At 31.1% G+C, this 21,078-nt stretch overlaps 3 protein-coding genes across 4 annotated transcripts in view; 2 read left to right on the top strand and 1 right to left on the bottom strand.

Moving 5' to 3' along the window:
• Positions 1 to 1,281: 1,281 nt before the first annotated feature.
• LOC101507653 (protein IQ-DOMAIN 29) lies at positions 1,282 to 7,940 on the bottom strand. Of its 2 annotated transcripts, none has more exons than XM_004489955.4 (7): positions 7,759 to 7,940; positions 7,156 to 7,304; positions 6,679 to 6,975; positions 6,115 to 6,303; positions 5,811 to 5,891; positions 4,010 to 5,000; positions 1,282 to 1,638 (listed from the first exon to the last, which is right to left on the bottom strand). In XM_004489955.4, the coding sequence occupies exons 2-7, from the start codon at positions 7,252 to 7,254 to the stop codon at positions 1,607 to 1,609; spliced, it is 1,689 nt and encodes a 562-aa protein (XP_004490012.1). In that variant the 5' UTR covers positions 7,255 to 7,304; positions 7,759 to 7,940; the 3' UTR covers positions 1,282 to 1,606. The 2 variants fall into 2 exon arrangements, with proteins under 2 accessions (XP_004490012.1, XP_012568278.1); XM_012712824.3 differs by lacking the exon at positions 7,759 to 7,940 and adding an exon at positions 7,671 to 7,730.
• A 6,230-nt stretch (positions 7,941 to 14,170) lies between these two features.
• LOC101491301 (probable LRR receptor-like serine/threonine-protein kinase At1g14390) lies at positions 14,171 to 18,104 on the top strand. The gene is made up of 7 exons (XM_004489992.3): positions 14,171 to 15,438; positions 15,599 to 15,735; positions 16,213 to 16,456; positions 16,548 to 16,741; positions 17,019 to 17,071; positions 17,162 to 17,273; positions 17,553 to 18,104. The coding sequence occupies exons 1-7, from the start codon at positions 14,202 to 14,204 to the stop codon at positions 17,781 to 17,783; spliced, it is 2,208 nt and encodes a 735-aa protein (XP_004490049.1). The 5' UTR covers positions 14,171 to 14,201; the 3' UTR covers positions 17,784 to 18,104.
• Positions 18,105 to 18,851: 747 nt separating this feature from the next.
• The window catches only part of LOC101490989 (pentatricopeptide repeat-containing protein At2g02750), a 3,165-nt gene continuing 938 nt past the window's right edge, over positions 18,852 to 21,078 (top strand). Inside the window, exon 1 of the mRNA XM_027331859.2 lies at positions 18,852 to 20,467. Coding sequence (XP_027187660.1) covers positions 18,933 to 20,467 — 1,535 coding nt within the window. The 5' untranslated portion in view covers positions 18,852 to 18,932. The remainder of the gene's footprint in view (positions 20,468 to 21,078) is intronic.

Raw genomic sequence — 21,078 nt, 5'->3', positions numbered from 1 at the left:
AATAAACTCAATATGATTCTAACAATTCTACCATAATATCAAGCAGACTAAATACATCAATTTTCTTTAACTTAATTTTATTTATGTTTAAGACTTTAAGTATAATAAACGACTGACCTCATACTAAGGTTTTTTTTCTTTCATAGTTGCATTTAATTAATATATAGTTATTTGTACATAATGAACCTGGACTAAAAGGTAGGGTATATGGATGACGTAGAAAATAAGGCAAGTAGCCAAAGTCAACAGCTTTTTTAAATTATATTTTTTTTCCCTCCTTATCATTTTACGCAATTATTTTTAGCATATATGATTTTTATTTTTAAAAATGCTAATTAATGTTGTTGATATTTTGTTGAGCTGGTAGGATCAAATTCACGACTTCTTTATCACTATACTCCCTATCTGCCTCACCTCAGCCACAATGTTTTCAAAAGATATATTAATTCTTATAAATGAATCTGGTATCTATATTTTTTACTTTGATGGAAAATTATGCAGTTTCAGAATTCCAGGGGCCTCTATAGTCCTTGAAAGGAAAAACTGGACCACACTTTTACTAGGGCATCTTCCTCAAATGGCAAACTGCAAGGTTGCTCTTAAAACATCAATTTGGTTGGAATGTTGGGATATAATATGCAAAAATGTAAATCACTCTTTTGGTTTCTTGAAATTATAGAGCTCGAACAATTTAATTCTTTAAATTTATTATGAAATGATAAATTTATTCTCTGAAATTACAGATTCTCAATTAATCTAATCTCAGTCATCTAATTCGGAGTCGTATATAACAAGACTAGTACATGTAATTGGATCGTTAACTTGTGATCAAAGCACGCACCACACCATACACGATACCATACCATCATAATGCTTATATATGAGGAATGAGATAATTCAGTTGACAGGGAACCTTTCAGCTTAGTGTCAAATGTATTCTTAAACATCTTGATCGTTAGCCACTAGGAGCTATTACCAAGAGCCAACCTCCGTTTACTTTTAACACCAAAACTGTGTTCATGAACTTGCCTAGATCATAAGTATGCTTGAAAGGGCCACATTTATTTTGTTAGGTAGTGCAATGTCACAGTAAATTCCTTCAAAAGTCGCCGTCTAGTGTACCAGGTTTCCATCATGGTAAAACCTGGGGAAATTAGATGTACGCAGTCTTCCCCTTACAATCAGAAAAGCTATTTTTACGAATTGAACATGTGACCTCTATGTCACAAGGAAGCAACTTTACCATTGTGCCAAAGCTCATAGAATTACAGCATAAAAATATGATCTGGAAAGCATTCTCAAAATTTAGAAAAATATGACTCTTTGAAACAATGGTTTAAATAATACATCACAAAAGCTAGAAAAAGAGAAGAACCGGTAACTAAGCTTAGATCTGTCGATATATACCCAGCAAAATATTTCCTACTAAAACAAAGTTCATATCAAACTCTGATCACAATATATAATATCCCTCTTCGGTATCTATGACAACAGATAATAATGACAATGATGATTAAAGAAAAAGGCTGTAATGTAATTCATCAATCTCTAACTCTATTAGTTTTTACCTCCTTCAAGTATCTTTGTTCTGGAAGATTACATAAATTCACCTTCGCCACTGAGGTTGGACCAGCTTATCTGAAATTGATAATATCCGCAGAAAATGGTGAGTAATAGAAACAGTTAAACTCAAACAACAATAGGAGTCAACTAATATTTGATTTAATGTGTGTAAAATCCACACATCTTTATCTTTGATTTGACACAAAGTATGAGTGATTTTTCATGAATGTCATGCCACTTACTATTACCTATTTTAAGTGAATCCTTTAGGCCTACTAAATTCTACTTGTGTTTTCTATAATAAAATATGAAAATTTGAGCCAAGTTAGCGAAATTCTAATCGAGAAACCTCAAACACTTGCATGCGGCACTCATTATTAATTATATGGTAGCTTTTGATACAAACCTCATATTGATATTGCGGAGGGTTAAGAAGACAAAGAAGTTTGTATTTCCTATATTCCAATTAAAGATATGTACAACGGAATCATGGCTAGTTTAGAACATTGTCCAAGAAAGACTTCCCTTAATAACTATAGGATCGCATCAATGTTCAACTTTGACTCCCTATCCTTGTAACTTGGCTTTGATGTGCTTATTTAACATATCCAAGAGTCTATGCCGTAATACATAGTTTTTGCAGATGATATAATTTTGAATGCAGAGTTATGTACCAAATGATATTCTCTTTTGATGTAAAACAAAGTAACTTCTGCATCTCATTTTATTTGCCATTAAAGATACTGCACACATCTTAAGAAAATCATTAATTATTATACTCCTTTCATGGTAAAATAATATTTTTTGACCAAAATATATTTATTGTAGTATGACTGTAGGAGTTATGTACAAAGGACTAGTTAATATAGGGAAGGTTAGGATACCAATAAATAAGGGTATTGTTGGAAAAATATTAATATTCTCTAGATATTTTAAAGTGAAACTAATTTTAAACAAGCTAATACTCCAAACATGGAAAGTAAAATGAGATGGAGGGAGTATATAAGGGGGCACAAGTTACAGTTATAGCTTAAAGATAAAAGTAAAAGACTACATCAAACTACCAGTCACATGATTTAAGTATCCTGGTTAGGTTCATTATTCAAAACGATGGGATAACTGAGGAAGATACAATTCATTAGATTTAAGCAACGCAGATGAAATAGATGAGTGCTTCAGGTGTAATGTGTGTGTGTGTGTGTGTGTGTGTGTGTGTGTGTGTGTGTGTGTGTGTATAATTGTACCAGTCAAGCTCAAGAGAAAAGGAATACTCGGGCTAGCACTTGTTGAGGTTATATGGTTTAGTCCTTTATGTATTATTAGGAAGAAAAGGAATACTCAAATAAATAAAAAATATTGAAATGATGTGAATGATAGGTAGTATATTGCTGTTACACATTACAAAGCATTAATCCATATTTATATTAAATAATAGATTCTTAATCTTAACAAAATAAGGAAACAAGTCATCTTATATAGGGAAATACCGAAAAATACCAAAATCAAGCCTATAAGATAATCTAAGATACTCTAAAATACAAGATATTATAAGATATTTTTCATATATTCTAACAATTCCCCCAAGCTACAGCCTAAACTTTAAGCTTATTGAAAATGTACCCTATAGAAAAGAAAAATAACCAAAGAATATAATTTGAGATTGGAGGCCAGGCTAGAAGATAGGGCTAGTGTTAGGAACCCAAGAATTGAATTCCTTGATTTAGAGGAAGAACACTAATATTTAGAAAGAAAAAATAAGAAATAATAAGAGAGAACTTCTCCCAAGAAAATGATACGCAAGAGCGGATACACTCCTACAATGGTTTACACCACTCAATTTTTATAAGGTGATAAAAAGCTCCTTTCTAAAGGGGTGGAAGCCTCTATTTAAAGACGTCCGGTACATTAGGATAGGGATTAGGTCTTAGATAACTAATAACAGAAACACCAACGCAGGTACACCTATACCACTACTACCAACCTAGGAACACAACTACTAACAAACTCCTAATTATCCCTTTTTATATATCCTAACAGCTAGAGACTCCATTTAGCGCAAAAGTCAACGCCAGATCATGTCCGCGACCAAAGCCATGAAAACCATAAACGAAAATGAAAAACATAGGCCAAATTACATCTAGGTAGCCGGAGCTATATTGCTGCTTTAGAATAGCCAAGACCAGACTCAATCCAAATTACACGGTCTACTATTCACTATATATGACACAAAGCACGATCAATTTTTGTGGAGAAGAAACTTTTCTGTAATTGTAAAAAAAAATGAATTTATTCTATCAAACATGAGTTTTTGTAGTCTTGTAGTACACTATAGGTATTCATTTACAAGAACAGCAAAATTTTCCTCACAGTAAAATTCATCTAAAAGCAATACCAATCAGTCAATGAAAAAATACTGAGAAATAGTAAAAAAAATCCAAATGCTTACCAGTTCCATCCCTTGACGATGACAGAGATTTATCAGTCCTTGCAACTCCTCTACTGCTCAAAGTAATCAGCTTTTCTGCTCTTGGGGAAAATGAACCCGACCTGCTGTTAAGTGAAGATGAAAGTGAATGCCTCCTGGTTAAACTGTTTTTGTCTACGATATCAGTAGCAAATCTAGGGGAGCCTTGTCCCCTTAGCCTAGCTTTTGCAGATTCAGTAGGAGCCATATAACTCGGCACTCTTGGAGTATTATGTAACTCATTCTCTTGATCATTAAAATTAGCAGGTAGTGAAGCTCTTCTTTGGTAATTGTTGCTGATAATTTTGTCACCGCCGTTTAACTCTTCACTAACTCCTAATGTTTCATCTCCTACATTCTTCACTCTAGTCTGTAGAACAGCAGTAGAATCATTACGTGGCTTATCGTTATTCTCTTCTTGTGCTTTCTTTTCAAGATCTTTCTCAGGATACGACTCTTCTGACTTTGGCACTGTAATATCTTTCATTTTTTTCTCTGAAGAGGAATTTGGCCCCTTCTCTGAAACATCGGTAACAGTATGATCTGAAGTTGTCTTAGAGCTGTGTTTTCTTTTCTCATTAACAATCTCAGATCTGTCTGAAACATTCTGCATGCGAGTTTTTTTTAGACTACTTTTCTCAATTTCTTTCTGTGGATGTTCCTGTGTTGAAAGCAATGAGTTATTTGAATCTTTTTTTGGACGTTGTTTATGTTTGTTAGAACCTGAACTTGAGCCATCATCAGGCTTCACAGCAGGAGATTTCCGGATATTCCTTTTAACTTGTCCCTTTTCAACTGTTTGACAACTGATATTTTTTTCATCAGACACCGAGTCAAGTTTCTTCTCCGATTTAGAAAGAGGTGCCCAAAAGCGTAACCTTGTCCAACGATCAAGCCAGTTCCAAGCCAAGTAAGGTTCTCCAAGATCACTATTGAGAGTTAGAGGAAAAGCATGGGAGGATGAAACCAGCAGCTGAAATGGATGTCATACGTAATGAGCTTTTATCAAAGTCAAAATTATGCATAGACAACTTAGTTTCAAAACAATAAGAAATAAACAAAACAGAGAAGAAAAAAAAACCAGTTGCTCAAAACTTGTTATTCCATTTGTAACAATAAATAATGTCAGTGTTTTCAATCGCGGAAATTAGCGGTTTGTTCAAGTTCTGCTAAGCTACAATGCTATAGTTGCTATTTGACAACTTTGCACTAACTCACGCATTGCAAAACAGTAGCAGTTTGTTAAAACTCCGCTACGCTAACTGACAACCCTGAATAATATTATTAAAAGGGTGAGTAGGGTAAAATTATTAATTGAGCAGAAAAATGCTATGACTTATCAACTTACAATCATAACACAAGGCTCACTCAAAATAACTTTTTACTCAACATTAACAATTACCTGAACTATTGGAAATTACATGATGGATAAACTTCAGTTGAAGCATGCAATGAATATAAAATTGGTGTAAAGCAAGATCTTGAATGTCAAAATTAAAGAAAAACAAGTTGAAAACTTCAGGATCCCAAAAGTTGAGAGTCAAGACAAATCCTTCTTCAATGCAATTACTACTACCTAAAACTAAATGAAGAGCACCAAGCCTACACATTAAAAGGGAGGAAACCTTCCATGGACAATAAAATCATCAATTGATAACAATTTTTTGAAAGTTTTAATTAACTTAGATTAGTCATATTTCAGATATTAGAAAAACCTAAAACAATCGATTATTTATAATTTTGTCATCTGTATAGGAATTAGGAATTGAATAGCAGTTCCTACCTTGTGAACAAAGACATTTCCTGACAGCTTCTCTGCCTGTGTAGATGTAACTACGCCAATAGGTTTTGAAAATTGAGAATCCTGACGAAAGTATGTTGAAGAAGTAGTTAGTGAAGCAATACATGGGTAGAGATCATGCAAATGACAACATTCGCCTTTTTATCTACACCGCGCCGCGGCATATGTTCTATAAAGCACCTATTGACGCTGATTAAATGAAAAACATCTAACATTTCCACTAAAAAATTCAGAGAGAACTATGCACAGATCATTGCATTGATTGAATTAGCCAAAGAACTTTTACCTTACGAATATTCAGGACAGAAACCCCAACATCAGAACGCCTAACATTGTAACCACGAGCCAATGCTTGGAATTTAACAATTCCCTTCACACAATGTAAAGCAGAAACAGCTTGTCTTCTAATCAAGTGACCACGAATAAGAGCTTGCAGCAGTGTGATACCTTTGAGTGTTTGAAATTCCCGACGAGCCTTCAATGAAGTCATGCAAGAATCACTTTAAGTCTTTATTAACCATTAATTATACATAAAGAAACTTTCTGATAAAGAATCTATGCTTAGAAAAATTGCATGTGATGGCACTAGATGATTTCAAATAAAAATGCATAAACAAAATGCTTGACAGACAAAGCTATAACCCCAAATGAAATACCTATATTTTTCCTTTTTTCTACAACTGCAAATGTATTTAAAATAAAAGTGAAATAGTTGTGGATACATTACTATCTTCAAACAGTTCTACTCTATTGAATTGATATTTACAATGTCCATAACATATCTCAAATGATTATAACTGAAACATATCAGCTAGCATAACATAAATGTATAACTACAAAGAATAATTACCTGATAGCCTCTACAAGCAGCTTGAAGTTTAATAGCTGCTTCTGTAAGCTTGAGTGTCTCAAGCTCATCTTTAGATGCAAAATTAGCAACTTCGGGTGCACGAGCCTCTTCATTTCTATTGGAGAGAATATCCCTCTCATGTGGTAAGCTACTAACAACTTCCTTTTCTAAAAGCACTTCTTTAGTAGCATTAGAGCCAGATATCGGTGGTGATATCAGCAAAGAATCCACAGTTGGAATTGGATTAGACACAGTTAACTCAGAAGACCCCAGCGCATCTTTGTTACTTGAAGATTTCTACATTCACAAATTGAAACAACAATTACAACTTTACTATTTCAAAATTCAAATTACTCGCAGCCTATAGGCGACAATTATAACATTTTTCTGCCTTTATAGTTTCCTTATAACAGAGGTAGCAGTTACATTATATCAAATCATAAACAAAAAATGTTTAACAACCACGAAAACACTTACAAAAATATCATTCTTCTTCGATGAACTAGTCTTTGATGACGATTTCTTCCCCGAGAGTAAGCTCTTGATCCACTTCCCAGGACTTCTTCCTTTCCCCATCACGTCAACAAATGGATGCTTTGAGAACCACAGAACTCAAGCATCAAAATCTGCAAGAAGCATATAAAAATGACCCTCAATTACATGAAGCAACTACAATAATTCATTTTCAAGCAAAAAAAAAAAGAAACTTATTTTCATGAAAATAGCCATTTTCAAGCAAGTGCAATAATCCATTTTCATATAACTATAATAACATAAACATGAAGGAAATGAAAATTTAAAAAACAGACCCCATTGATTAATTTCCAATAATGACAATAACTAAAAAGGAAGCCCTAGAATTGCAATTAATTGAACAGAGAAGCAATCAAGAGTCAACTTCACAGTTCCATTAAAAGCAACATTAAAATAGAAAAACACAATAAATAAATAAATAAATAAATAAAAAGTATGAAAAAAGAAAAAGGTGCAACCCTAGTTAGTGAAGCAAAAATGGAAACACAGAAGATGCATGGCAACAAACAATAGAAGAAAAAAGGGGAAGTGAATAAAATGTAGAACCTGAAAATAAAGGAGAATGAACCCTGAGAATCCAATGCTGAAGAAATGAAAAGAAATAAGATTTGAGATGTGTTGTTATTTATTTAAGATGATATAATGAGAAGTGAGAAGGAAGAGAGAAAGTTTGTGTTTTTGGCTTGAGGGAAAAAAGAGTGACAAAGCATGTGGAAGAAAGAGAAAGAATAATAATACAACTTCAAAATTGAAAAGCAACTAAATAGATTCCCTCCTACGAGGTTTCTTCAAACAACTAAACACATCCTTTAATTTCCCTTATAAATAATATATAATTAACAAAATATATTTCTTTTTTCGTGTTAAAAAATATTATTTTTTTAACATAAATTAAAAGAGAAAAGGGATATGTAATATAGTGGAAAATAGTTCTACACTGAGTCAAAACACTCACACTCCACTTTACTTATATTTAATGATATAGAAAAATAGATAATTATGATCGATATTAATATAAAATTAACATTTATGATATAGAATAATATATGACAACATCTGACTGGCGTTTACAAATTGTAATTATTGACTCTTTTATATACGGTCATCAATCAAATTATACGGTTAGATTCACCGTAATTGCGTTTTTTTTCTTTCTATTTCTTACGTAAAACTTTTCGTATCAAATAGCATTACTCTTTTGAGAAATCATCTTTATTTTTTTCTTAAAAATTGAATTGCTCACAAAAATATATTATGAACGTCTAAAAATGAATTAAATCTAACGTCTCAATTGGTTGAAACAGAAATTGATCTTTTTTGGCTTGTTTTTGTCTCCATATTTTAGCTGAATCGCGAAAGTAGTCCTCTCATTTTGTTTCTCTCCCAGTTTTGGTCCTCCAAGCAGAATTTTAGTCCAAAACTTCATGAAATTTCATTTTTTTTGCATTTATTTAAGTCACACAATTCCTCAAGATTTCATTTGCAACAATTGTACTTGAAATATATGACCATAAATGGTGTAGTACGGCTTTAAAAAATGAAATTTCATCAAATTTTGAACTAAAATTTTGTTTGGAGACCAAAAATGGGGAGAAACAAAACGAGAGGACTACTTTCGCGATTCAGCTAAAATAGGGGACCAAAATTGCAATTAAGCCATCTTTTTTTTTACTTAGTTTGATGAGAGCTCTATTAGTAATCAGGGCGTTCTAGATTTGGTGGTCTTATTAGAAATTATTCAAGAGATTGAATTGCAAGTTTTGCATTTACTTGTGGTTTCACTTCAAACATTAATGTTGCGCTTCAAATCATCTCACATGTATGGATTTAGAAACGTGATTTGGGAGTTTAACACTTACCAATTGTAATTATTCACTCTCTCATATATAGTCATCCATCAAGTTAAATGGTCAAACCTCCTATATTTGTGTTTTTTTTTCTTCTATTTCTTAGATAAATATTTTCGTATCAAATAGCATTACTCTTTTGAGAAATCATCTTCATTTTTTCCTAAAAAATTGAATTGTTCGCAAATATATACTCTGAACGACTAAAAATGAATTAAATCTAACATTTCAATTGGTTGAAATAGAAATTGATCATTTTTTCACTTAGTTTGATGGGAGCTCTATTGGTAATCAGGGCGTTCTATATGTTGAGACAAAATCTCTCAAATGATTTTAATGATAACAAAATTACTTAAGAGATTATGATTGTGGTTAATAACTAATATGTACTTTTGAGTGAATTTATATAAGAAAATGGGTTATTAATCATTAAGGCAAAAATGAGAAAAATCTTATACAAATATGAAGGATTGAAATTCCTGAGGATGGCCTCGTGAATAGGATGAAGTCTCAAATCTGCACAATATTTGTCCTCTCCAGAACAAATGTTTTTATTCATTAAAGAAATGCACAACAGTATTAAAGAATGAATAAATAAAGTATTTGAAATAAAAAATAAGAAGGCCAAAGGAAAAGGACGAGAATGGTCAGATCTAGCTAGATGATGACAGTGCTAGAATGGAGGATGGTTCAGTAAAGTTGAAAGCAACCCATCAAACATGTGCAAAGGCTAACATCAGACCATTTATTGTGCTTACACGAATGAATACATGAAGAAGTCAAGTTACAGAAAGGCAACAACAAACAAGCAAAAAATGGAAGACTTCACATGTGAAAGCAGATATGATCCTCGGACTGGAGGATGGCAATCCTATGAAAGAGGTTGGCTCTCTCTCTTGTCAACATCACTCTCAAAAGTTGAAATCAACCTAGTCCTTAAAGTTTATGAAAAGGTTGTAGCTCACATAGTCAAAGAAACAGTCTTACACTCTTTGAAGAAAGAAAATAGAAAAGGACATCTCAAGATCAAGTTTCAAGGAAGCTGATCTTCCTGCGCGAGGATGGCCTCTGCCAGTCCAAGAACAACTGGATGACAGTTCTGTAAATATGATGAAATACCTCAGATCTTTTGTAATGAATTCCAACGGTCATCAAGAGCTTGGCTCATGAAAGGAACATCATAAGACTTCTATAAAAGGCAGCAAGCTCTTCATCATTAAATACACAACAACATTGCATAAAAAGATCAAGCATCTTAAAACTATCAAGAGCAATACCCATCCTCTCTTCATACTTTCTTATCCTACATTAGATCTTTGTAAATCCTTTGAGAAAGTATTTAGAATCAATGACTCTCATATCACTCTGTAATTTCCATGTGAGATACACTTGGAAATATTTGAAACTTGATTGTAAGCTTGGTGAAGCTAAAGAATACACCATTTGTAATCATCCTCAGTGAGAGATTGATCTGTTTGAACAATAGTAAAATCTCACAAGAGTGTGAGGACTAGACGTAGCTTTCATTGGGTGAACCAGTATAAAATTGTGTGTGTAATTCTCATATTTTTCTCTCAGCTCAGATCTGAAAAAACCCATCATCGGGCTTGTCATCCTCTGGGAGAGGATAGTTTTAAAAACACTTGAAAATTATTTTTAACAGCAAAATCCATATTCAACTCTCCTTGTAGTGATATTTAGCTACATCACTATATTTGGTGGTCTTATTAGAAATTACTCGGGAGATTAAATTGCAAGTTTTGCATTAAGTTGTGGTTTCACTTCAAACATTAATGTTACGCTTCAAGCCATCTCACATATATTGATTTAGAAACGTGATTTGCGAGTCTGACTCTCAAACAACACTATGTTTTATTCGTAGGGTGTGCTTCCTACGCATCCTTATGCACCTCTCGTGGATTAATTCATCTTCTGGTATCCAATAATGTGTTTGGATGGAATAATTGAAAATACTAGGGAAATAAAATTATAGGTAATTCCAATGTTTCAATTGAATTTCTTTCATTTCTAAATTATGTTGTTTTGATAAAAGAATTGTTCTTTCAAAATTGATATTTTTTATGGATTTCAAAAGTTTTGGGCATAATTGAAAATTATATTTGGGCAAAAACTGAAATTTTATTAAAGTTGAGAGACTATTTTACAATTTTTCAAAGACCGGTTTCCAAAATTTAATAATTTTTAGGAACCAATTTGCAACAAAATATATGGACTAATATGCAAATTTTGTATACACACAGGGTCAAATTTATAGAGACAATTTCATGATTTATATATTATAAAGTAAAAAGAGAATTTAAAATTTTTACGTTTTAAATGGTATTTAAAGTTATCTAAATTTAGTTTTCACAAAATACCTCATGAAGGATATAAATTATCTCATGCAAACAACCTCTAAGAATGTGTTTGGATAAAGAAATTGAAAATTCTAGGGAAATTAAAATTCTAAGCAATTCAAATGTTTCAATTGAATTCCTTTTATTTCTAAATTTGTTGTTTCCATAAAGAATTGTTCTATTAAAATTGAGCTATTTTTTTTTTTAAATTTTAAATTTTTTGGGGCAAAAATAAAAATTATATTGGAGCCAAAATTGAAATTTCGTAAATGACTATTTTGCGTTTTGAGAGACCAAATTGTAAATTTTTTTTAAAAAAATAAGGATCAATTTGCCAAAATTACAAAATATAGAGACTAACATACAAATTTTGAAATATATAAGGTCAAAATTATAAAAACATTTCATGTTTTATATACTATAAAGTAAGAAGGAATTTGAAATTCTTAAGTTTTAGGTGGCATTTGAAATTATATAAATTTAGCTTTTGACAAAATACCTCATAAAATTCCTTCATTTTAAAAATTTTTCAAACCTATTATCCAAACAAGATAATTTACTTGAAGAATTGGATTTCCTTAAAAAAAATTGTGTTTTCTTAAAAAATTATCTCATCTAAACATATTATAAGGATTGACTAGTTTTTTCTCATCCACACTTTACGTCACACTTTGCGTGAAGGAAAAATTTGTAGTAATTGACTTGCTAAAGCCGGAGTTGAAAGTATTTTCTATTATATCTTTGTTTAATATTTGTTTAGCATATTCACATTGATAAAATGTTTAGCATCTTTATTTTATGCATATTCAATTTCTTCTAATTTAATTTTCTGTCTTTTATTTCACATTGATAAAAAAAATATTATTTGGTTTGATCGAATGAATTGTAAGTGATTTAACAAAAATTTATTTTATGTGTGTTAATTATTTATTTAACTTTTTCTTTTTTAATATTTTTTATTTATTCATTTGTCGTATGTGTCTATCGTAATTAAATTAATTGAACCAACATACAAAGATCTCATGGTTCAATTTCTTAAACATTGTTGAAAAATTGTTTTCTTCATGAGAAAATATTTAATCATGAGATGATTTGTCAACATTATATTTGTAAACTGTTTTCGTATTTGGTTGTGTAGTAGTTTATCAATTCTTTGTTCTTTTTTCAGGTTTTTTAGTCAGTTTGTGTTGTTGTTATTACTAACAAAAAGACTGCATTAACGTGTCAATTCTATCAAACTTAGTATGCTCTATTGCACTTGTCATATAATAATAATAATAATAATAATAATAATAATAATAATAATAATAATAATAATAATAATAATAATAATAATAATAATAATAATAATAATAATAATAATAATAAGTTCTTTTTAAAAAATCAAATTCAATTGATCCATTTCAATCCACTTAATCAATTTTTTAATATAATCAATTTAATAATACTTATAATAATAATAATAATAATAATAATAATAATAATAATAATAATAATAATAATAATAATAATAATCCACACTATTTTTTATAAAACAAATAAATGACAATATTAGTAGCTCAAGGGTGCAAATTCTTGAGTATGGCCCATAAATACTCATAAGTGGGCAGAGTCTCACCAGCGAAACTAATGAGAAGTTCTTTGCGTTATGATCTTAGAATATGTTTAATTGTAGTTTTATTTCTTTTATTTTTATTAACTTACAAATTTTGTTTCTTTATTTTAAAATTTAATAGTTTTAATTTTTTATAAAATTTAAATATCTATAAAAATATAACTATTGATTTTAGAATTTTTATTTATTTTTGTGATTTAATTAATGAAATATGAATAATTAAGGCATCTAGATAAATTGTATATAAAAAAATTGCATGCTACATTATTTAAACTATGTTAAATGGTTATTTTTTAATTAAAAAATATAAGGGATGAACCAAAATTGTCTTATGTGAATTGGGTAAAATAAAGGGGTCAAAATTGTAATTAAACCTTAAGAATATTATTGTAATTTGAATTTGAATTACTCATCATAATTAACCAATTGAATTTCTAGGTTCAAACTCAAAACAAAACGTCAAATATAACAATATTGACATTTCACAGTTGAGTTAGAATTTAAAGACATTGTAAATTGAACTTTAGTATTTAATTATAAGATGCATATTTTGTAAATCATTCTAATACAAAGAAATTACAATTGCTTTGTAGTTAGACACAAACTTACATAACCAAATTTCATTGCGGTACTTCTTGTATTCGGTATTTCGTGTTTTTAGTTCTCTTTTTTTAAAATTGAGATGTTGTTCTAACATAAATGTTTATTTTAAATAAAAATTGTCAATTCACAGTTGTAATTTTGAATTAGATCCATTTGTATCATATTATATACAAATATTGGTTTTAACATTTAATGATTAAGAGATTTAAAAAAGTTATTTAATTTTTGTTTGTTTATCATAATAAAATAAATTTTTAAAAATAAAAAATCACCAATCAAAACTTTTTTTTAAAAGAAACCAATTCCTATCTTTAACAGTTTATGATTTAATTTTTTCATTTTTCTAAAACCCTAACAAAAGACTAAAAGCTCTTAAAAATATTTTTCTCCCAAAAGTAATTTAAAAAAAAACAAACAAACAAACTGCAACAAGCATGCCATTAGTAGCATATTAATTTGGATGCATTTAGCTTCAAATGTACAATATATATACTGACATTTGGCCTTTTTAAGTTCATTCACTCACCATTCTTAATTTTCCTAACAATTTAATTTGATCCTCAAAATATGAAGAATTTCTTGATTTCTTTATACTTGTTGTTTCCAACAATCATTTCAATCATTCTTCTCCTCCTTACTCCAATTCCAACTGCACAACAATTAACAACAACAGAAACTAAAATCTTTCTCCAACTTCAAATCCTTCTTGAACTTCCTCAACAATGGAACAACAACACCAACAACTTTTGCAACCTTCCTCCATCACCTTCTCTCACAATCACATGCATAGAGTCAAAGGGTCATATAACAGAATTAACCATAATTGGAAACAAGAAAAAGAAAGATTCTCAAACTCTCTCACAAAGATTCTCTATTGATTCTTTCTTCAATGTTTTAACAAAACTTTCAAACATGAAAAGTTTGTCATTGGTTTCACTTGGTTTGTGGGGTCCACTACCTTCCAAGATTATTACTAGGTTTAAGTCACTTGAAGTTTTCAACATTACTTCAAATTTTGTTTGTGGCAAAATTCCATCATCAATTTCATCTTTGAAGAATCTCAAGAGTCTTGTTTTGGTTGATAATTTCTTCAATGGAAGTGTTCCTAATCTCAAAAGATTAGCCTCTCTTGAAGAGATTAATTTGAGTTTCAACAACTTAGGACCTGAATTTCCTTCATTAAATAACAATTTTGTTAAGATTATTATCTTGAGTAATAACTCATTTAGAACTCAAATTCCTCAACAACTCATGCATTTTGAAAAACTTCAACTGTTTGATATTTCTTATAATGAAATATTTGGAAACATTCCTTCATTTTTGTTCTCTCTTCCTTTCCTACAAAACCTAAACTTTGCTTCAAATCAATTAAGTGGTTCAATTTCTATGCATTTATCTTGTAGTTCTTTTTTAACATTTGTTGATATCTCACATAACTTTCTAGAAGGAAACTTGCCATCTTGCATCGATTCAAAGTCGTCCAATTCGAATCGAACGGTACTATATTCCAGTAATTGTTTGTTAACAAGAAATTTCACTGATCAACATCCATCTTCATATTGCAAGAAATCAATAGACTTAGCTGCTAAGCCAAAATTTAAGAAGAAGAAGGAATCAAAGATGCAATTAGGAGTAATATTTGGTATTATTGGAGGTTTTGTTGGAATTGCAGGGCTTTTGATTCTATTTTTTCTGTTCATTTTGAGAAAGTTCAAATCAGAAAGAGAAGTTAGTAAAATAAATAGATCTATTTTTGATGATAGAGTTTCTGTTTCTGCATATTCAAGACCAAATATTTATGCAAGTAAGCCTACAATTTCATATGATGATATAATTAAAATAAATAGTGTACAAGTTAAATTTAGATAATATTTTTTAGTCCTTAAGTGGTATTTTTTACAAAAAATTCTTAGCCCTTCATTTTTAAGCCATGGTCTAATTTGGTTTTTTTAATGTGGAAATAGGAAGTAATTTTCCTCAGCTAATGAGGTTTGGTGGACTTGGATTACCACCATACAGCATTTTCACAATAGAAGAAATTGAAGATGCAACCAACAATTTTGACTCATCAAATCTAATAGGAGAAGGATCACAAGGACAGGTAAAAAAAATATTGGTTTGAAAACTTCTCTGTTACCGATATGGATTTGGATTGCATGCGTGTTTAACCGCACACAGTTAGCATGTCGATGATCTTTGGATCGAGATTAGATAGTCAATTTGATTTTTTTTTTTGGAGTTTAAAAAACTGAAATATTGAACTTCAAATCAAGACCATTTCGACAAATATTCGATCATATTTGAACCAACGTGCTAACTTTGTGGAACTGCTTACTTCATGAGATCTAAATCCAACAAATATCCTATTATATTTGATCATCTTGTTACGTCGTAATATTATTACTTTCTAATATTACAAGATGGTGAAATATGATTGGACATTTATATTTACGCTATTAGTATATAATTATTAAACTTGTAATATATTATGTGTTTATGGTTTTTTAATAAACTCTCTGCAATGAAATGGGCCTACAAGATTGAATTTGTAATGGAATTTTCAATTGTATTTACACAGCTATATAAAGGTAAACTCAAAGATGGTTTAATGGTCATGGTGAATCTTGTAAAACTAAAGCAGAAGAGTTTGACTAAAATCAGTGATGAGAACTTGAAGGTGTTACCTTATTTAAGGCATAGGCATTTGGTGAGTGTTTTAGGACACTGTACCATTACTTATCAAGATAATCCCAAAACAACAAGCACAATATTCATTGTATTTGAGCATATCTCAAACATGTCATTGAGGATTCATCTTACAGGTAAAAGACATTCATATAAAAAAATTACTTCAAAATAGCCAACATTTAAAATGGTCAAAAAAAGTGTAACATGAAATTTCAATTTCAACAGATAGGAGAAAAAAGGAAATGCTGAAGTGGCAACAGAGAATGTCAATCATCATAGGAATTGCAAGAGGAATCCAATTCTTACATACAGGAGTTAATCCTAGCATATTTGGAAACAACATAAAGATTGAGAACATTCTGTTGGACAAAAGTCTTAATCCAAAAGTTAGTGGATATAGCATTCCATTTCCATCTAAGGTTAGTAAAACAAATTATATGTATTTTGACGTATTCATTATCTCATGTTAAGTATCTAAAGCATTGATATAGATACAGACACCAGACATGGACACTAATTTATTGACTTCGGTAATAATTTGAGAAAATGGATATGATTGAATGTAATTAGGTGTGTTGGTGTCGTTGTCTTGTCAGTGTCTAATACCAACACGTGTCACATTGAACACGTCTTCAATCTAAAGTGTCGGTGTTATATAGCTTCTAACCTATGATATATTACTTTGTTAATTTTTAGAAAAGTTCTGAAAGAAAACTTAAAGAACAAAATGTCCACAATCATATTGGCAGGTAATTTTGTCCTTAACATATATTTTTCTTCCATTCTTTTCCCCTGATGTAAGTAGCCAAAATATAATATGGTGTTATCTCATTTTGCAGCATCAATAATGCAGAGAAGGAAGACATATATCAATTGGGTGTGATTCTACTTGAAGTTATCACTGGCAAACTAATTACATCATCTACTGAAGTAGAAGTGCTGAAGTATGAGGTATACATGACATTTTACACATCACTTATTTATTAGATACATCTCATTATTAAATGCTTGCAAATCATAAGATCCACTGACATTATAGTAATCGTGTTCATGTGTATGACTTTAGAAATAATTATAATAAAAGTCAAACGTTTTTAATGATTTGACAGTGTAACAATTCATTACACTTTACTGTCGGTCAAAAAAATTTACAGTGTCAATACATCACAACTTATGATGTGATTTTACGTTTAAGTTTCCATTCTTTAATTTCCGCTTTAACATTTTCAGCTTGAGAGAAGTTTATCTGAAGTTCCATCACCAATAACATTAAGGAGCTCAATTGATCCTTCCCTCCATAGAACTTATACACATGAATCATTGAAGACTGCAGTTCAGATCACCATCAATTGTCTCAATAAAGTTCCCAGTAATCGCCCGTCAATAGAAGATATTCTCTGGAATCTGCAGTACTCCATGCAAGTTCAAGAGTCAAGAAGGTCTAGCAAAAGCTCAATATGAAAATGTAAACTTGCTGCCAATAGACTTGTTTATTAGTTATGACACAGTTCATAAGATATTTGTTCATAAAATCCAAAAACTACAACATGAAATTGTGTTTCAGAAGACACTAATCAACCTCTCACTAAAGACTATTTTATAGCATTTTTTTTAAGCTGTGTGAACTTGTGAAGGAAAGAATGAAAAGTAGGATTCATCAGGCTCTTTCAAATTAAATTATGACCAATGCATCCTTTATAATTCTTGATGAATCAATTGTGATTTTCCTTTGTAAAAATGAGCTAATATTAATTATGATTCACTAACGTGTGTCTGACCACTTTTCTCAATAAAAATCATAAAAATTTATAAGATTATTTAAATAATTCATTTATTTAATTAATAAGTAATGATAAATTTGTAAATGAAATAACTTAAACAAAAAAAATTGGAAGGAATAGATGTTATACTAAAATTCAGTATCTTCTAAAAAAAATTATTATTTAATTAAATCTAAAAGATACAATTATGTAAATAAAATATTAAAAAAAATTAAAGGAAAATAAATTACACGAAAAGTCATGTATTTTCTTTGTATATAAGTATAAATTAATATAATTGATTTGAGTAGAATTAGATTCAAATCTCTTAGACAATGGTCTCGATTTGAGAAAGTCAAAATCAAATTCAAATATAAATTAATTCTCTAAATAATCAACGGATATTTCCAATAATTATTGGCCCATTTGTTTAAATATTTTTAAAGAATTATTTTTAAAATTTATATTTTTATTATAATTTTATTTTAAAATTTTATAAACAAAAATTTTAAAATGAAATATTCTTTTGAATAACTTCTCATAAAAACTTATTTTAAGTATTTCATAATTTTGCTATAACTTTTTTTGTATGATAAAATTTTAAAAAATACTTCAAATATTTTGAATAGTTTCTCAAGAAATCATTTTTTGAGATGTGTCTTTTTTTTTTTTTGTAAAAAATTATAATTTTTATCATCTTGAAAAATAAATATTTATAGAATGAAAAACTTGTTTAAGTCTAATTTATAAGAAAGCAGGCAATTATTACCGATGAAAAATTATGATTGATTTGATGAACACTAGATAAACATAGAGTGTGTGGCATGACCGACAAGGACACTAACTTTCCATGAAGTTGAAGAGTGACATAATAACAACACTCAGAAAACTAGTTCAAGATGGTTTATACAAAGAAGCTCTTCACTTCTATTCCCACCTCCACCACTCTTCCTCCCACACTCCTCACTCCTTCACATTCCCCATTCTCCTCAAAGCATGCTCCAATCTCTCTCCCTCTTCCCCTTCCCAATCGCAAATCCTCCATGCCCATCTCTTCAAAACCGGTTTCTACTCTCACCCTCACACCACCACCGCCCTCACCGCCGCATACGCCGCCAACCCTATCTCTTTCCCAGACGCCCTCAAACTGTTCGACGAAATGTCCCAACCAACTATCACCGCTTTCAACGCCGCACTTTCCGGACTCTCCCGAAATGGACCTCCGGGACAAGCTATTGAGCTTTTCCGTCAAATTGGGCTTCGTACTCTGAGGCCCAATTCTGTCACTATCGCTTCTCTTCTCACTGCACGTGATACAAAAAATCCAAGTCACGTGCACCAAGTTCATTGCTTGGCGCTTAAGTTAGGAGTTGAAAATGATGTCTACGTTTCCACCTCGCTTATTACTTGTTATTCCAAAAGTGGAAATTTGGTTTCTTCGAAAAACGTTTTTGAAAATTCGCACGTGAGAAATGTGGTTACTTACAATGCTTTTATGTCGGGGTTGTTACCAAACGGATTTCCTCGTATTGTTGTCGATGTTTTTAAGGATATGATGATGAGTTTGGAGGAAAAGCCGAATATGGTTACTTTCGTGTCTGTTTTTTCAGCTTGTGCTAACCTTTTGAACATTCGTTTAGGGAAGCAGGTTCATGGGCTTAGTATGAAACTAGAAGCATGTGATCATGTTATGGTGGTGACTTCACTTGTGGACATGTATTCAAAATGTGGTTGTTGGCGTTCTGCTTTTGATGTTTTTAATGAAGGTGAAAAGAGGAACTTGATCACTTGGAACTCTATGATTGCAGGGTTGATGATGAATGAAGAGATTGAGAAGGGTGTTGATGTGTTTGAGAGGATGGTGAGTGAAGGGGTTTTGCCTGATTCGGCAACCTGGAACACTTTGATTGGTGGATTTGCACAAAAAGGGTTGTTTTTGGAAGCTTTTAAGTATTTTAGGAAAATGCAGTATTTTGGTGTGGTTCCATGTTTGAAGATTGTTACTAGTATTTTGTCTGTGTGTGCTGATTCGTCTGTGTTGCGAAGTGGGAAAGAGATACACGGGTATGCTGTGAGAATTTGTGTTGATATGGATGAATTTTTCGCAACTGCTCTGGTTGATATGTACATGAAATGTGGGTGTGTTTCTTTGGCTCGTTGTATTTTTGATCAGTTTGATGAAAAACCAGATGACCCTGCATTTTGGAATGCAATGATAGGAGGGTATGGAAGGAATGGAGATTATGAGTCTGCTTTTGAAATCTTTGATGAAATGTTGGCTGAAATGGTGAAACCAAATAGTGTAACATTTGTTAGTGTTCTGTCGGCTTGTAGCCACAGTGGTCAAGTTGAGAGAGGATTACATGTTTTCAGGATGATTAGAGAGTTTGGTTTGGATCCAAAGCCTGCGCATTTTGGGTGTGTGGTTGATCTTTTGGGTCGATCTGGTCGGTTAGGCGAAGCTCGAGAGTTGGTGCGAGAATTAGCAGAACCTCCTGCATCTGTTTTTGATTCTTTGCTTGGTGCATCTAGGTGCTACTTAGATTCAAATCTTGGGGAAGAAATGGCCATGAAACTTGTTGATCTCGAGCGGGAAAATCCGGCTCCGCTGGTGGTTTTGTCTAACATATATGCTGCATTGGGAAGATGGAGAGAAGTAGAAAGGATAAGAGGGTTGATCACAGATATAAGATTGGACAAACTATCTGGTGTTAGCATGATAGAAGTTGCATGAGAATTGCTTTTGCATACATAAAAAAACTTGAAATCAAATGTTCTTTTTTCTTTCTGATAACATAAAGTTTGTTATATTTTGGAGTATTCCTTGTAAATCAGTGATTCAACATCTCTTTCACTGCAAATCCGTAGTAATCGTCGAAATGGTAATCAGGCTCCGAGATGAAACAAGAGATTACATCTCTCAGTGTGATGACTCCAACTACTTGATCTAGTCCATCAACTGTGTAAATCCTGTGAATAGACTGTGAAGAAAGAGT

The sequence above is a fragment of the Cicer arietinum genome, chromosome 2, assembly GCF_000331145.2.
Source record: "Cicer arietinum cultivar CDC Frontier isolate Library 1 chromosome 2, Cicar.CDCFrontier_v2.0, whole genome shotgun sequence".
Taxonomy (NCBI): Eukaryota; Viridiplantae; Streptophyta; class Magnoliopsida; order Fabales; family Fabaceae; genus Cicer; species Cicer arietinum.
Note: the sequence above shows the minus strand (reverse complement) of the source record. Positions and strands in the feature narration are given on the sequence as shown.

Bases quoted from the DNA above. Each gene is read 5' to 3' on its own strand.
- LOC101507653 (XM_004489955.4), bottom strand. From the start codon at position 7,254: ATGGGGAAAGGAAGAAGTCCTGGGAAGTGGATCAAGAGCTTACTCTCG. The intron at 6,976-7,155 runs GTAAGTGTTTTC...TTGTGAATGTAG, and splicing joins CGAAGAAGAATGATATTTTT to AAATCTTCAAGTAACAAAGA. The intron at 5,001-5,810 runs GTAGGAACTGCT...CATCCATTTCAG, and splicing joins GAAATGTCTTTGTTCACAAG to CTGCTGGTTTCATCCTCCCA.
- LOC101491301 (XM_004489992.3), top strand. From the start codon at position 14,202: ATGAAGAATTTCTTGATTTCTTTATACTTGTTGTTTCCAACAATCATT. The intron at 17,072-17,161 runs GTAATTTTGTCC...CTCATTTTGCAG, and splicing joins GTCCACAATCATATTGGCAG to CATCAATAATGCAGAGAAGG. The intron at 17,274-17,552 runs GTATACATGACA...TAACATTTTCAG, and splicing joins TAGAAGTGCTGAAGTATGAG to CTTGAGAGAAGTTTATCTGA.